This window comes from Crinia signifera, chromosome 4 (genome assembly GCF_055691185.1).
Source record: "Crinia signifera chromosome 4, ASM5569118v1, whole genome shotgun sequence".
Classification (NCBI taxonomy): domain Eukaryota; kingdom Metazoa; phylum Chordata; class Amphibia; order Anura; family Myobatrachidae; genus Crinia; species Crinia signifera.
Window position 1 is genome coordinate 52,100,849 of NC_139220.1, and position 17,262 is coordinate 52,118,110.

Genomic DNA, 17,262 nt, shown 5'->3' on the forward strand with positions numbered 1-17,262 from the left:
AAACATTACAGCTTTGCCAGGCGATATCTCCGGTTCCCGGGGGGCTAGAGACACGGGGCTGGGCTCGTTGGAACTGGGGGGGGGGGGGGGGGGGCATGTGCCCGGGTGCCCCCCCCCCCTGAATCTGCCACTGGTGATATACAGACATGTTTCTGATCGATTTTACTTAATTTAACTACATCTCTCAGATAATGGCCATACTTCACCGCTATCTCCCGGCAATTGATAACCTGCGCACTGCTTATTAGTCAGAACGCTCATCCACACACAATGCTACCTGTGAAGCCCCATTACTGTACAGACTGTTTAATGATCTTGTGAATTACTCACAAAGTACTTGTGCAAAAAAGATCTAGAATAGAAGACTCCTCTGAGCACTGTAGTACAGCAGGTGTGATGCTAAGTAATAACATTTGTTTAAATAAAACAATCCATGATTCTGCTTAGCAGACTGTTTTAACTAGCACAATACCAAACCATTGTTCCGCGTGGCATAGTGCTGCAAATCAAAGGTCTATGGGTGGGATGTATTAATATACATCGCTGCCCTTCGTCCTGACAGCCGCCGCGATGCTGCCATGCGGCTAGCATCGGGCTGGGGTGACGGAGACCCCCACGATACCTGTGATGCGGTCTGTGGGGGGGCGCGCGGACGGTGGGCGGCGATAGAAGCCCATAGGCTTCTATAAGGTATCGCCACCCAGAGGGTGGCAATATCCTGCCCAGCGGAGACGGGGCGGACGGCTAATGGTAAATAGGAAAATGCAGAAAAACCCCCGTTTTACCGCATTTTCCTTTTAGTACATCCCGCCCTATGAGAGAATGTAGGACAAAGATGATGAGAGTCTCATATACTGTAGTCCCCCTCGCAATAGAACCATGATTTGCTGATTTATGCTCCCTGTTCTGTCCATAGCACTAGTAAGCGGGTGAAATGAATAAGGGCCGCCTACTATCCGGGGTCCTTCAGAGTTGATTGCAAAGCCATTTTTTCTCTTTTACATCTGCCAGGTAAAACAGCAGATAGGATTCCACAGCACTTGATCAGAGAAATTAGACTTGTATGTGACTATTTATTGAGCCCTCTAGCAAGACCAAGCATGTGCTACGGTACTTGTAGTACTCAGAGGCGCGTTAAGAGAGGAGGAGGAGGCCCATGTGAAGCCTCCTCCGTTTGGGCCCGCTCCTCTTTCCCGCCAGCACTGCACTAGTACACAGCACAGTAGAGTCTGAGGACTAGGGGGCTCAGACTCTACTGAGCATGTGCAGAACTCCCAAAAAAATTACTGCCACTGCCATTTTTTTTCCAGCGGGACTCCAGAGGGGTAAGTTTTAAAAATGGGTGCAGTGTGGGTCCCCCTAGGACTGCAATACTTTGGCGCTTTCTCCTGTCCTATCAGTGGCTGTCTCTCCCTGTGATCCAGGGTACTGCTCTCCACCATTACTGCAGGCCTCAGCTACGCTGCATACAAACCCTCCAACCATTCTCCAAGTATGAGCGTGGCCATCTTAAATTCAGTAAGGGCTATTTCACATGCTCCGGCTCCTGCCGGGGCGGCGTAAACCCATACGGCCAGGAAGCTGCGCAGCACACAGCAGTTTAGAATGGAGGGGATGGCCACAGCCCGGCAGCCGTCCCTTCCAGTGGTGGGATCCGGCTGCAACCGGGCGGCCAGGCCATGGCCGTCCCGTGTGAATGGACATAATAGTGTCCATTAACAACTACTGTGCACTTTTGGCCGTGCAGGATTCCGCCGCCCGGCAGGAGCCGGAGTGTGTGAAATAGCCCTAACATGATTACTTTCAGCCAATCCTGTTACCACTGTTATACCTATACTTGCCTACCTGACCCTCAGGTGATTGCCATCACCTGTGGGGAGCTAGGTAATTGATAAGAAAGGTGTTTCACCACAGGTGATGGCAATCATACATTACCAGGGAAGTCCAGGAACAGAGCATTTTCTCCCTCATGCAGAGGGTCAGGTAGGCAATTCTGGTTATACTGCTTTCAGACAGCGGCGGCTGAATAACCCAGTAATTAGTGGAAATTACCCAGCTTTAGAATGCCGGGTTATTTGCCCACAGCTGTCAGACCTCATTCACACAGGAGAGCAAATCTCCGGGTCTTAACTTTAGACCCAGATATTTGCTCTATTACATGGGGTTTTCTCCTGAGTGAAAGGGTTGATCCAGATCTTAAACTCCGGATCTCCGTTGTTTTTTTTTTTTTTTTGCAGGGTCAGAGACCCAGAGTTTAAGATCCAGGTCAACCCCTACACACAAAGGATTAATGAAAATCCTGGGTGGGACTGCTCTACCCAGGAAAATCATTTTCTCTGTGAAAGGGGTATTACTGACATCACATACTGTAGCCTATCTCCTTACAGCAGGTCCTATAAGTATATTAGGTTGAGACCTGGGAAATAGTTAATTCAATGAAGTCTATAGCCCATGGTTGCCTACCTGACCCTCTCCTTCAGGACGGGATGTACTAACGGGAAAATGCGGTAAAACGGGGGTTTTACCGCATTTTCCTATGTACGATTACCCATCTGCCCCGTCAACGCATTGTAGGGTACGCCTATAGAAGCCTATGGGCTTCTTTCGCCACCCACGCGCCCCCCCCCCCCCCCCCCCTCCCGTCCTCCATCCTCCTCCCCCAGCAGGTGTCACAGCCGGGAGGACATCCGGCTGCAGGGGGGAGGAGGAGACGCAGGGGGACACTGGCAGCCGCCGGGATGTGACGGAGACCCCGCAGACCACATCACAGGTATCGGGGGGGTCTCCGTCACCGCAACCCGATGCTAGCCGCATATGTTAGTACATATGCGGCAGCATCGCGGCGGCTGGCAGGCGAAGGGCGGTAATGTATATTAATACATCCCGCCCTCAGGGAGAAAATGCTCTGTTCCTGGACTTCCCTGGTAATGTACCTATCTCACCAAGTGATGGTAATCATACATTACCAGGGAAGTCCCGGAACAGAGCATTTTCTCCATGAGGGTCAGGTAGGCAACCATGCTATAGCCTAGCTGCTTCCTGTGCTACTTGGTGCATGTGCTAAATCCTTCCTTGCACAGACTCTAAATTACATTCTGCTGTATAGTCTGGCTCCTACCAGAGTTGCTGGTAATAACCTGTTCCGCTCCAGCTGATTCCAAGCACTGCTGTTACTTGTATGCTGTCTCCAGAATAGCTGCATGTCTCATCAGCTCCAGCGACCTCCTGCAGTTCCTGAGTGTGCTCACAGTCTGACTCATACCAGTGCTGCTGGTTAACCCATTCAGTTCCAGCTGATTCCAAGACCTTCTGTTACCTGTGTGATGTGTTCAGAATAGCTGTGTCTCTCCACAACTCCTGGGATATCCTGCTGCCTCTGAACATTTCCCTGGGGCAGGGGTAGCCAACTCCAGTCCAGTCCTGAACTGAAACCGTCCGGACCATACAGGGAGACTGTAATCATCCTTCACCATGTCCCCGGTGAAAGCTGTCACAGGCAACCGCCCCCCACCCCTCATCCCAAATGGGACACACTCGAACAGGCACCCCCCTGACCGGGGTCAGATCCGGTTCCGGTTTTTACTTAGTCCCGTTAAATAAAAACATCAGTTCTACCTATTACATAGCTTCATGAGTTTCTCAACACCCCGCTCCCTAGCCCCCAGGGAAGCTCTGTAATAGAAGTAAGCAAAACATTGTAAGTAAAATGATAAGTGGTTAATGGCAGTGAGAAGTTACAAAAAGAATAAGTACAGTAAGTAGACGAAACAAAGAGCAGCTGCCCAACTCTTCAAATCTGAAGGCACAACAATAAATACATTATTAGTCAGGGGTTATAGCATAGCCAGGGGCGGGTGTACTGCGAGTTCTCTGGTTTCCTTACTCTCATCACTATCACTATAATATTAACTTTCTAGACCAGACCAGTGACACTGGGCCATGTATCTATGATGGATGCAGAGGATGCAGTGCACACATAGGGCCTTATTCTGATTGTCTCACAAGGAAAATTGCAGCCTTGCAAGTCCATCAGATGCCGCCCTCCGCCCGCAGCTATAAACTTGTACTACTTTTTTTAAATCAATAGTCGTACACAAGTTGACTGACAGGAAGTCATTTTTTGTATGGTAACCGGCCGTTTACTGGGAATGTCAGGGAAACGCAGGCGTGCCCAGGTGTTTTCAGGGAGGGTCTGTGTTCTCATGTGTCTGGGTGAGCCAAGAGGGGCTGTTTGGTTGTGACTCCTGCAAAGATGTATCAGGGCACATCTGTATTTTGCCACCACACACAAAAGTGAAATCAACATGAAAAGTGTTTTGGTGCCATTGGGCAGAACAGGGATGATTTGTATGGGCTGTCTCGCCATGGTCACAATAAGGACTTTGGGAGGTATGTCCCAGTCACCAGCAGATGGCGCTGCACACACCTGCAGTGTTTTCAGAGAAGAGAGGCTGTGGTAAGCACTCTATTGGGAGATGTGGCACACACTCATCTGTGCCCTCTTTCCCTTGGCTCGCCACGAATGTTGAAAGTAATCTGTCAGAATGTTTTTGAAATATGGGGGTAATTCATACCTGCTCGCTTGGCTGTGTATATTCCCTGCCTAGCCAGCAGGTAAACGCTGCCCTGCCAGATGAATCCCTGCGCTACAATGCGAGCGGATTCGTCCGCGCAAAGGAGAAATCATTTGCTGGTCACTCACCATAGAATCATTTCTCCTCTGTTCAAGCCTATAACTTACTTTTCTGATGGACGCTTCCCGACGAAAATGGGGCAGGCGCTGATGTCATGTGATGTCATCTGCCCACCACAAGCCAGTGGGGCCATGTCTGCGTTCAAAGGTGTTCGCCCAGCACTTCCATGGGCCTGCCCACCGTTTTCTAAGAGCATGCCCTGGCGAGTGAAAAACATGCCGAAGGCTTGTGCTCCGGAGGTTTGCACATGTGCATTGTTGCGCATGCGCAGACCCCCGCCATCAGGGATGGGGCTAAATTCTGAACTGTGCACAGGTCTGAATGGGCCCCTGTCTGTATAAACCAAAGGAAAGCCATAAGAACTGTACACAGCCGGACATGTTATGAAGAAATCATATCACTGAGATGTATCTTGTGTCAGTCTTTTATCGCAAGGACTCCCGAGGGTTTATGAGCTTGGAGTGAAATTACCATCAGCAATGTAATCCATGGGGTGCAATCCCTCGCTGGGGAATTGTACGTAAAGCAGCCCATAGTCTTTTATAGTCAATTCATCTATAGATAGGGTTGCCTATTGGCTCTGGATCAATTCGCTTTCTGGAGTTTGCAAAACACCTGTACAAATGGCATGATTTTAGTTATAGTACTGTACATTCCACCCCAGCCTCACTTATGCCATGCCTCAAAGCAGGATCGGCATAAGGATGTGGCTGTGTCATGTTGGAAGCCAAGTCAGTCACACTATGCCACTATCCGCTCTGAGGAAAAACGTTATTGCTGCATGCGGGTCACTTGAGATTTATGTCGATTCCCAGTTCCCAGCAAATTTATTAACTTGCATGATAAAATGTATTGGCTCAGCATACAAAATGGCTGCCACCCCTGTGTGTAGACATTGGTCACCTTCAAAGTACAATAACATTGTAAAATTAATTAGTAATGCATCTGCTGTTCATAATGTATGTAATGCAACCACTTGTAAACATGTTGGGCATACTTGCCGACTTTTAAATTTGCCTTTCTGGGAGAAGCCCGGAGAGGACAACAGAATCTCCTGGTCGGGGGGTGGGGACAAGGCGGCTTAAACAATTTGCATAATTTTAGTCCCATACCATCCCACGGACCGGCAAATTTCAGGATTTCTTTCAGCACCTCCGGGAGGGGGCGGGGGGCTCTGGGGGGCATTCGGGAGACTTGCCCAACTTCCGGGGGGGGCAAGATGGACCCAATTTTCGGGAGCCTCCCGGCCATTCCGGGAGGGTAGGCAAGTATGAGTGTATTTGGGTGAAATTTAATAGGATGAGAGATTCAGAAAGTGAGAGATTTGCTAAGAAATCTCCAGTTTTTTTTAAAGCGGCAATCATTTACACCGCAAAATCAAAGTGGTTTTGCGGTGTAAATGATTGCCGCTTTAAAAAAAAAACTGGAGATTTCTTAGCAAATCTCTCCCTTTCTGAATCTCTCATCCTATTAAGTTTCACCCTTACTATTTATTGCTCTTTAGCTATAGGTAATATATTTGAAGAAATCCAAATGAATACAGAAGTAAAGGTGATATTTTTATGATACATTGCGCTGGTTCTTGAACAAAAATCTGAACTGTTTTCAGGTAAACATAAAAAAAATATATAAACTACACGTCCAGTTCTGCCAGTGTCCTTCATATGTTTACATGAATATGGTATTCAGGGCTTAATTCAGATTGCTAACCTGAGATGTTGCAGGTGACTGTGGTTGGCTAGCCACCGCTCACAGGCAGAAAAAGAAAACAGGCTGCAGAAATTTGCAAATGAGCCGCAGATCGCTATCCGCTTGCAGATCCATACGCCAATCCCAGAACATCAAAGGGACTATGCCGTCTGTGCAAATGTGAGTAGCACTGAGACTTCCACTAATCTGCGACTGAGATAGGCTGAACGAGGCTGACAATCACGTCAGAGACCCGCCCTTAATATCCCTGGACATGCTTGCGTATTATCAGACATACTCATAAAACGGCAATGCAATAATTGTTCCATTCATGGATTCTCTTATTGACTGCCGACCTAACCCAATGACCATGTCGACCTAGACTCATGTCAACCATCCTGCATGTCGACCTAGACACATGTCGACCTAATAACTGTCTAACAACTTGCTGGTGACCACACCCTCTGGGAAATCCCCCAAACAAATCTCTCCTGCAACGGCCTGTAAACTGACGTAGCACCACAGCTCACTGAAAGTACATGCAGACATGTTTGGCTGACACTCTGAGGTGTAACTCTGGAAGGCAATGGAATTTTCTGCCGCTGGGCTCCTGCTCCAAAGGGGGCTTTGACTTTTGACTGTAGACCTAGACACTGTCGAACTAATGACCTGTCAAACTAATGACCTTTCGACCTAGAGCCATGTCGACCTAGAGCCATGTCGACCTAATGACTGTCGACCATCATGCTGTAAACCAAATGACCGCATCCCATTCTCATCAGTGGCATAACTACAATGGGAGCAGTGTGTGTGGTAGACAATAGACTTCCCACTTTTTCCATGCGATGCCACCCTCTTTACTTGATTCCAGCTGCGCCATCATGTGTTTGGAAACATGGTGCTGGGACAGGAAATATCAAATACTCTGGTATGTCCCATCAAGGGAAAAATATGGCGTCACAGGCAACAAGTATGCGATGCCATACTAAGTCAGAACATCATTAAAAAAGTGGCCCAAATGAAACCATAATAAGTATATATACCTGGTCCCTAACATGCTGCAACGAGATTGGATGAACTACGTTGACTTGGAAAGGTCTGTATATGCTTAGCCAATGAGATCGGACTAGTCTTGCTTAAGCCAATTAGAAGTTAGGCACGTAGCTTTCAGTGTGAAAATCTAACTGTTCTGCCATGCAAATGTCATCTGTACTCTATGGGGGAAATTTACTAAGAATATGAATACGATATTTCGTATTCGTATTCTTAATACGAATGAATACTACTGCATATGGCTATTTCAGCTGTATGCAAATTCGTGTTCTGGAAGGTAATTTACAAATTAGGTTTGTGAGCAGTTTTATGCAAATTTGAGAGTCAGCTGGGCTGGCGAGAGGTGCCAGATATTGTGGCAGTGCTGGCGCTTAAGTGCCACTTCAACCGAAATTCACACCCATTAAAGGTAATTACATTTCCCCCAAAATTTCCACACACTGAAAACAAAATGGTTACTGTTATTCATGGTGTGTAACAATTCACTAGGATGCAACGTCATTGGCTTCCAGTGATGGATAGGCTACTTTTACAGACTACTTTAAGTGCACCTTAAAATTATTGTAGAAACAATTTTTGTAGACTGAAATGAATTCTTAAAGTTTTAATGAAACCTGTGGAATTGTTAAGTTCTCCTGTCTCTAAGCCCACTGAGATGAGCAGTGACTGGCCAGGCTTACCGTGACTGGGGAAGTCAGTGGGACGCTAGTATTCAGGATTGTGGACACAGTCATTTCTCCTGGGATCAGCAACGGGTCTGGAAGAATGGTGAGAGTCTTTATTTTTCCAGGCAGAGTTTCAGCATCGCAGTTAGCCCAGGAGAAGCCATTAACCTGTAAGGAAAAGAAGCGGGCACTTTCTGTTCAGAAGGAAACCACTTGGATGTGCTGTATGATACAGAACATTAATCTTCCCCAGTCAGTATAACAGGAGCCTTATATCTATGCTCTGGGCTGTTTGGGTGCTCACATTCTCTCACTAGCTAATGCCCAGTCCCAGTTTTACCACTTGCACTCATTCCCCTATTTACATTATAATTCTGCCCAATTTACAAATAATGATACTGCCATTATCACAACATGCCCTCGCCTCTCTATTACATGCCTCCCGAATGAACCCCCTTTCTCTGGACAATCCTGATTTATAAGTACTATCCAGAGATCAGGACGTCCTTCTTATTTTGTGGGGATTTGTGAGGTGTTGCGCTGCAGTACACTAAAGAAGAGGTGTCTACACAATGTATGGAATAAAAGATGTAATGTCTCTTTAAAAACCGAACCAGAAGGTTGGGGGAGGGCCATATGGTATGGCCACTCCCACCATCCTAATATTGAGATCACTCTTGTTGGGAGCTATACTAATGTAATCACACAATGGGCCCATTGCAATGTGCACACAATTACATGGGATTTAGTAGGCATGCTAATGATTAAGACATCCTCTTATACATAGAGACGCCCACTGCTGTGTAGGGATGTCCATCGACCATCGATGATCCGGAATCATTGATGGTTTATGGTCGATGTAGAATAGTTTTGCCATCGATAAGGGAGAAGTAGATGGTTTCCCTCCATTGATGTCAAGCATAAACAAATATTTTTTTTGTTTAATTTTTCCCCAAGGGGACGGGACACTGAGCATAGCTCCGCCTCCGACATCCATAAAGCCCAACCCCCATGTTTGATTGGCCCACAGGCTAAACAGTCAAAGAAAATGTATGACCATTGATAGGTAAAAACATTGATGGTCATCCATTGCATAATATGCCACTATGGATGACCAGTTGCACTATTCCCATCGATGGCAACCATCGATGGCAATGGAAACAATGGCCATCTCTACTGCTGTGCGAAAATTTGTCATGTGCAGGCCCTGCCCCTGAACATGAGGTATTTTGACATTACAATGAGGAGGCAGGATTCCAGGACCATTTAAAAGCCACCCTTAGGAAGCTTTGGAACATCCTATGGACTGTCTATGCAGCCCTGTGCCGGAATGCTGTTGGCACCATGAAATGAGCTGAGCTCCCAAAGCCTACTAAGGGCCAGATGTATCAAGCTTCAAAAGTGCTAAAATGGAGAGTGATAACCAGCCAGCCAATCAGCTCCTACCTGCCATGTCACAGGCTGGGTTTGAAAAATAACAGGTAGGAGCTGATTGGCTGGCTGTTTATCACTCAACACTTTATCACTTGATACATGGGCGAAAGGCTTTCAAGGCTACAGTGTGCTATAATTCCATGAATCCTGCATGCAAAATACAGTTGACATGGGTCAGCAACTGCACTGGCTTCCCTAAGCTCTGGGCAGTGGCACGACGCGACCGCGCCTTGTTGCGGTCCTTGCATGAGCTCACAACTGGGATTACACATAAACGTGACACAAAAATGCTGGTGAGCAATAGGTTTTTAGAATAGGTAGCGGTAAATTTGAAGATGGGAGTTCTATTGAAGATGGGATGTTGCCCATAGCAACTAATCAGATTCTGCTACTTAATTAGCACCTTCTAGTAGATGATAAACAGAATCTGATTGGTTATTATGGGAAACATCCCATTTTCAATAGAACTCCAACCTCAGTAAATTTACCCCAGAGAGTTGTGAACACACTGCTATCGTCACATTTCTGCAACCATTTTGTGTTGTGTGTTTTTACAAAATAAAACAGTGTGTTTTGCATGATACCGGGAAATCCAAGGAAAACACAGAAACCTGATTGACAGGGAGACTCATCCACTGACAGGGCGAGAAAAGATAACTATTACCCAGGGAACGACATGGTGTGGTACTTGTGTATTATCACGGCGCCTATCGCATCGCATCGCATACCACTAATTAAGGTATGCGATGGGACCCGATTTGAGCCTGAGTATACAATTTTAATATCGCGTCGCATCGCATGCCATTATAATGGCATGATGCGACGCGATCATGCACGATTTGGGCTTATTCCCATGTTAAATGCCCCCCCAGACCCGATTTTTAATTGTATACCCACCCTGATGGGTAATGAGTATGTTAAATTCCCCCCCATTGTTAACGCCACCCCACTATCCACGCCAACCCGAAGCGGCGGTACGCGTCCTCCGACCTTTTCATACCCCCACTATCCACGTCGGCGTGGAGTTGATTCTATATAGTGTGGCGAGCCACCGAGCCCGAAGCATGGCAAGCGCAGCGAGCCCCGCGAGGGGACGTGGAATATATGTGAAGTCATCCGCGTCCCCTCGCGGGGCTCGCCACGCTTCGGGCTCGGTGGCTCGCTGCGCTCGCCACACTATATTAAAATCAACTCCACGCCGACGTGGATAGTGGAGGTATGAAAAGGTCGGAGGACGCGTACCGCCGCCCCTCGCGGGCTCGCTACGCTTCGGGTTGGCGTTGATAGTGGGGTGGCGTTAACAATGGGGGGGCATTTAACATAGTCATTACCCATCAGGGTGGGTGTACAAAATTGTGTCTGGGGGGGGGGCATTTAACATAGGAATCAGGCATCTGGGTGCCTGTACAATTAAAAATCGGGTCCAATCGCATCACATCAAATGCGATATGATCGCATGCGATGCGATGATTTTTGGTTGTACAATGCCCTACGATGGAAATCGTGAGCGCCGTGATAATACACAAGTACCCATGGTGTATATGAGAACATTTCAGTTGGGTTTCATACGTCTGCAACAATTAAGCTAATACATTGTGGACCTTATTCTGGTCAACACGCAACAATGCAAATTTTGCAGTGTTGCATGTGGATAAAACGCAGATCGACAATTGCACAGCCAGCGCGCCGGGGAGCAAATGAAACAGAACAACCTGTGTTCTTGTGAAAAGGGTTACAGTAAAGTTTCACTGTGCATAACACAAAGTGTTAGTAAAAGTGTGTATTATTATTATCACTTACCGCCGTCATCCTCCATGGGATTCGATTCACCAGGAATCCTGTGGTTGTCACCAAATTAAACTGCCCTAAGGCGATACAGGCAACGAAAAAATAAAAATATATCTTTCCCATTATGACTAGAGGCTTCAGTCACGCACGGTAACAGCAGAGAGGGTGCAGCTTAATCTATCAGCAATCTTGACGCTTCCAGTTCTTCAGGCTTATTATATGCAGATAAAGTACTGGCACAAAGACATAGCAATGTATAGAGGAAATAACCTACTGCTTTGCTGCAACCACTTTCAGCCCATGAATGTTTCACTTCCCTGATGCTGACAGTCACATGACATTCCTCCTGCTCAATAGGTTGTGTTGTAATGTTATTTGTTGTATGCCCCAATATGCATTACAGGCAATCTGCTGCCCTCTGCTGTCAGAAGATAGAAATAACATGTTTATATAATTCGCACAACACAAAGATGTAAAGAAAATAATATTAGTATAGTAAATAATATGTAGGATCAAAGACATGAGAAAGGGAAGATTTAGCTGGTGGATTTCTGTTGTCACTGTATGGAATAAGGAGTCTGAGAACCTTTGTTATGCGCTACATTCAAGTCGACAAAGAGTGAATACCTGGAAAGGGGGAATCCCATTTGACCATTTCTGTAGGATAAAAGTTTCTGTGTACACACGACCTGTCTGATATTTGTTGATAAGCTGCATTAAAACTGATTAGAGTGAGTATCCTGAAAGGGGGAACCCCCTGACTGTATTAATTTCATACATCAGGTCCACACTATCAGATATACTTTATTGACACGTGCATATATCAGTATTATATGAGGGCGGAGCTCTCTTCCTTTTTGTCTTTCATATTCGACAAAAAAATATTGCAAGAGGCTCATACTGGACACATCCCGAATAAGAGGGAAGTAATGTTAATTTTTTAGCGCTTTTCCCACTTTAGCGATGAAGACCCAACAGGAAGCCCGGCACACAGGAGAGTGGCAGCTGCCTGAGACGCTTGCAGGAGCCCCTACACACAGCACACCGGGGATGCCTGAGCCACTTACAGGAGACCTGGTGCATGGGAGAGCTGCAGCTGCCAATGTAGGGTGAGTGGGAGACCCGGCACTGACAGCTGGTGAGGGGCAGTGACGTGCGGTGAGGTTAGTGTTAGGTGAGGCAGGAGCTTTTATGGACAGTGACAGAGGGGTATGTGGGGAGAGTGACAGTGGGGGATGGGGGAGAGTGACAGCGGGGGATGGGGAGAGTGACAGTAGAGGATGGGGGAGCAGTGGCGTAACTATAAAATTTGCTCCCCCAAGCCAAAAGAGTTTCCTGCGCGCCCCCCTCCCCCTTACACAGGGAGGTGACAATGGCGGCTGGGAAAGAACAGAGAGGAGGTGACAAAGGGACAGAACACAAGGTTAAGTGACATAGGCACAGAACACAGGAGGGGTGGGGGTGACACATGTGCAGAATGCAGAAGGGGGGGGGGTGTGGCAGGTACAGAAGAAAAAAAGTGTGGGGGGGGGGACATAAGGACAGAACACAGAAGGGTCAGAATACACAGCTAGACCTCAGTAGGTATGCTAATCAGCCTACTTGCACTTACTGAGCAGGGACCAGCTGTGGGGACTCAGAGCTTGATGGAGACCTTGACTTGGAGGAGAATGGTGTGTCCGGCCGCAGCAGCAATATGAGACGCTGCAGGATATAAGGGGTAGGAGCTGGATGTAATTGAGGGGGGCAGCGGTGGCCCCAGTGCTGCATTAATGCACTGGCCGGGGGGGCACATGATGGCACCAACTCGTTACTCAGCGCCAGGCAGCAGGGAGGGAGCGCCGGGCAGCAGGGAGGGAGCGCCGGGCAGCTGCGGCTCTGGTTACCTGGAAGGAGCGACAGGCAGCGGGGAGTGAGCACTGCGCAACAGCGGCCGGATTACCTGGAAGGAGCGCCAGGCAGCGGGGAGGGAGCACCGCGCAGCAGCGGCCGGGTTACCTGGAGGGAACGCCGGGCATCATCTACACCTCTGTCCTGACAGCCTGTCCCGCACCAGATCCCCGGGCGCCCTGCGCTCCCGGGCTGCAGGTTATGCTGGCGATTCTGAGCGAGCAAAGCAGGCTCCGCTCCAGGCTTCTGCCCCAACACCAGCGCGATCTTGGCAGTCAGGTCCTGGGCTAGCTCGACTGCCGTTAATGGGTCCAGCAGCCTCCTACCCAGCCACGTGTGACAGCGGATCAGTCTATCAGTGTGTGACAGACTGATCCGCTGTCCAATGACATCTGTCTCAGTGACAAGGGAGTGCACTGAGGCAGAGGAGTAGGTGCCGTTTCCCCATACTTTTTCAATGGGCTTTTCAGCATCTGCTTGTGCCCGCAACTTAGCCCTGCCCCCCGCTGCTGACAGTTTTAAACTGTCAGCTGGAGGCACAGCTACCGCTGCTTCCCAACGCTCACACAGCCTCTCTCAAACCATAAATTATAAAAATTAAAACTACAAATAGGATATTTAGAACAGTATATGTTTGTAAATATCATCTTTGTATTTTTTTTATGATTTATGACAGGTGAGGCTCTGCCTCCCCTGCCTCCCCTGACTGCACGTCCCTGGTGAGGGGGAAGGGTTGTCAAACACTTTCAAGCCCCTACTCTCCATCCTATCCTCTTCCACCTTCTCCCCTAACCTCCTTCCCCCTCAGCCCTCACTTCCATCCCATCCTCACCCCTTCCTCCCTCTAACTCTGTCTCACCTACCCCCCCCCCACCCTCTCTTTCCTCTTTTTTGCTTTCTCCCCATCCTCCTTTTCTCTCCCATGCTCTCTCTCCCTCACCCCCTCTCTCTCCACTTATATCTCTGCTTTCTCATTCTCCCTTACCCCTTTTCTTTCTCTCAACCCTCTCTAACTCCCCCCTCACCTCTCTTTATAACTCTCTCTGGGGCAGGTGTATGATGGTGGCCATAACGTTTTTAAAATAATGGGTTCCGCTTCTCCTGCATAACGTGGAGAAGCGGGCACCCGTTATGGGCAAATGTATTAACCCCCCAAGCCGATAAGGAGAGCCATTATGCCCAGTGTTAACGTCTCTCCTTAGCGGCTCCCCAGGCAGCCCTGCACATGCGCACTCGCACTTTCCCCCCGGCCAGCTATAATGGGCATTCGCGAAATCTTGCTTTTAACACAAGATCTGCAGCACTTCCCAGAGCAAGCAGCAGGGCAAAAGCAGCCGATGCGATTTAACACCTGGGCGGCTGTTAATACATCGCCCCGGACGCTAATCACTGGGGGAGATTGCAGGGGACAGTCCCACCGAGCATAAATCAGAGGGCTGTCACTAGCGCACGTTAGGTGCGCTAGTAATAAATGAGGGAAAACATAATCCCCCCAGTTAGCTAGCGTTAGGTGCATTTTTGCACTTAACGCTGGTTAATACATTTGCCCCTCTGCTGCTAGTCTCTCTTCACAACACTTCCCCTCTCTCTTTCCTACCTCTCCTTCTCTCCGACAGTTTCACTCTCTATTTCTCTCCCCTCTCTCTAACTGAAACCTTCTCTCTCTCACTCCCTGTCTCTCCCTAACACCATCTCTCACCCCCTGTCTCACTCCCTGTCTTTCCCTTACACCATCTCTTACTCCCTGTCCCTGACACTCTCTTACTCTCTCTTTCTATCTAGCTAAAATCTTCTCTCTCCAGCTCCCTTTCTCTCCCTGACACCAGGGTTGCCTACCCTCCCGGAATGGCCGGGAGGGTCCCGGAAATCGGGTCCCCCTCCTGGTCCCCCCGGAAAGGGTAGCAATCCTCCCGCATATCCCCCCAGCTCCTGCGATGTGTCCCTCGGTGGGGGGGTCCGCAGGTAAAATGCCGCGATCGCGGCATTTTAGCCCCGCCCCCCCGCAGTGCAATGACTGAAATACCAGCATTGCACGGCGGGGGGTGGGGCTAAAATGCCGTGACGCTGTAGACATGCCCCCAACAGGGCATCATCTGTGTGGCCACGCCCCCGGACCGCCTCTTTTTCCAGTCCTGGAAATGGCCCCGCCCCCCTGCCTGACAGAGCTGGCTGCCCTCTCCCGGAGAGGGCAGCTCAAAAGTCGGCAACTATGCCTGACACCCTCTTTCACTCTGTGGGCCAGATGCACTTCAAAAGTGCTAAAATAGAGAGTGATAAACAGCCAGCCAATCAGCTCCTACCTACCATGTCACAAACTGGGCCAAATGTAATAGGGTGAGAGTTTCAGAAAGTTAGAGATTTTGGGAGAGTTTTACCATTTTTTTTAAAAGCAGCAATCATTTATATAGCAGAATCCACTTGGTTTTGCAGTGTAAGTGATTGCCGCTTTAAAAAAAAAGGGAAAACTCTCCCAAAATCTCTGACTTTCTGAAACTCTCATCCTATTACATTTAGCCCACTGTATTTGAAAAATGTCAGGCAGGAGCTGATTGGCTGGCTGTTTATCACTCTCCATTTTATCACTTTTGAAGCTTAGTGCATTTGGCCCACTGTCTCTACCCCCTTTCTCTCCCTGATACTTTTACTTACTCCCTGTCTCCTTCTGGCACCCTCTCTCACTCACTTCCTCTCACTGACAGTCTCTCACTCTCTTTCTATCCCCACCTCTCTCTCTCTACCTGAAACCTTCTCTCTCTCTCATTCCCTGTCTCTCCCTAACACCCTCTCTCACTCCCTGGGCCAGATGCACTAAGCTTCAAAAGTGATAAAATTGAGAGTGATAAACAGCCAGCCAATCAGCTCCTACCTGCCATGTCACAGACTGTCTTTCAAAAATGTCAGGCAGGAGCTAATTGGTTGGCTGTTTATCTCTGGCCCCCTGTCTCTCTGCCTTTTTCTCTATGACACTCTCTCTTACTCCCTGATTCTCCCTGACACCCTCTCTCTCTTGTAACAATGGTGGGGGGCCCTTCGAAAATTTTGCTATGGGCAGGGCCGAAACTAGGGTTTCTGGTGCCCGGGGCAAGACATACATTTAGTGCCCCCCCCCCAAAAAAAAAAAAATATATATATATATAAATATTTTTTTTATTTTTTTTCCAGAAGCAGGCACACATTTGGCATTTGGTTTTGCACAGAAAGAAAAACATTAATCAGAAGCCATTTATGTGTGCTTATAGACAGCAGAAGGGGGACAGTAAACAGGGACAGTGCGCGCCGAAGGCGCGCGCTAAAAATTTAGGGCATTTTTTGGGGGGGAGGGGGGAGTGGTGTGGTCACATAGTAGTATCAATTCACATTATAGAACACACCGTAATGCCCAGTACACATTAATCAGAAGCCATTTATGTGTGCTTATAGACAGCAGAAGGGGGACATTAAACTGGGACAGTGCGCGCCGAAGGGGGTGGGCATTTTTTTTTTTGGGGGGGGGGTGGTCACATAGTAGTATCAATTCACATTATAGAACACACAGTAATGCCCAGTACATATTCCAGCACACACCCTAATGCCCAGAGCACATTACACCACAAACCGTAATGCCCAGAGCACATTACACCACAAACCGTAATGCCCAGTACACATTATACCAAACACTGTGATGCCCATTATACAAAATGACACACACCGTAATGCTCATTACATATGCCACACACGCTAATGCCCATTACGCATATTACACACTGCAATGCCCCTTACACATAATATTACATGCTGTAATGCCCATTACACATAATGCCACTGATCGTAATGCCCACTACACATAATATCACATGCCGTAATGCCCATTACAATTTATAGCACACACCGTAATGCCCATTACACATTTTAATTTGGGTAAAAGGTGTCACACACACACATATGGGGAAGAGGGGATCAGACACCAGGGAAATTGGGGCAGATAGGGTCACAGACACAGAGGAAGGGGGTAACAGGGGTCACACATGGGGGAAGGGAGTACAGGGGGGTCAGGGGGTCAATCCCTGGGC

The 17,262-nt window shown here is 48.2% G+C and overlaps 1 protein-coding gene across 1 annotated transcript in view; it reads right to left on the bottom strand.

The window, feature by feature from the left end:
• GM2A (ganglioside GM2 activator) overlaps positions 1–11,675 on the bottom strand; it is a 34,128-nt gene extending 22,453 nt beyond the window's left edge. Inside the window, exons 1-2 of the mRNA XM_083181755.1 lie at positions 11,336–11,675; positions 8,117–8,269 (exon numbers count right to left, since the gene is read on the bottom strand). Coding sequence (XP_083037881.1) covers positions 8,117–8,269; positions 11,336–11,446 — 264 coding nt within the window. The 5' untranslated portion in view covers positions 11,447–11,675. The remainder of the gene's footprint in view (positions 1–8,116; positions 8,270–11,335) is intronic.
• Positions 11,676–17,262: the final 5,587 nt, after the last annotated feature.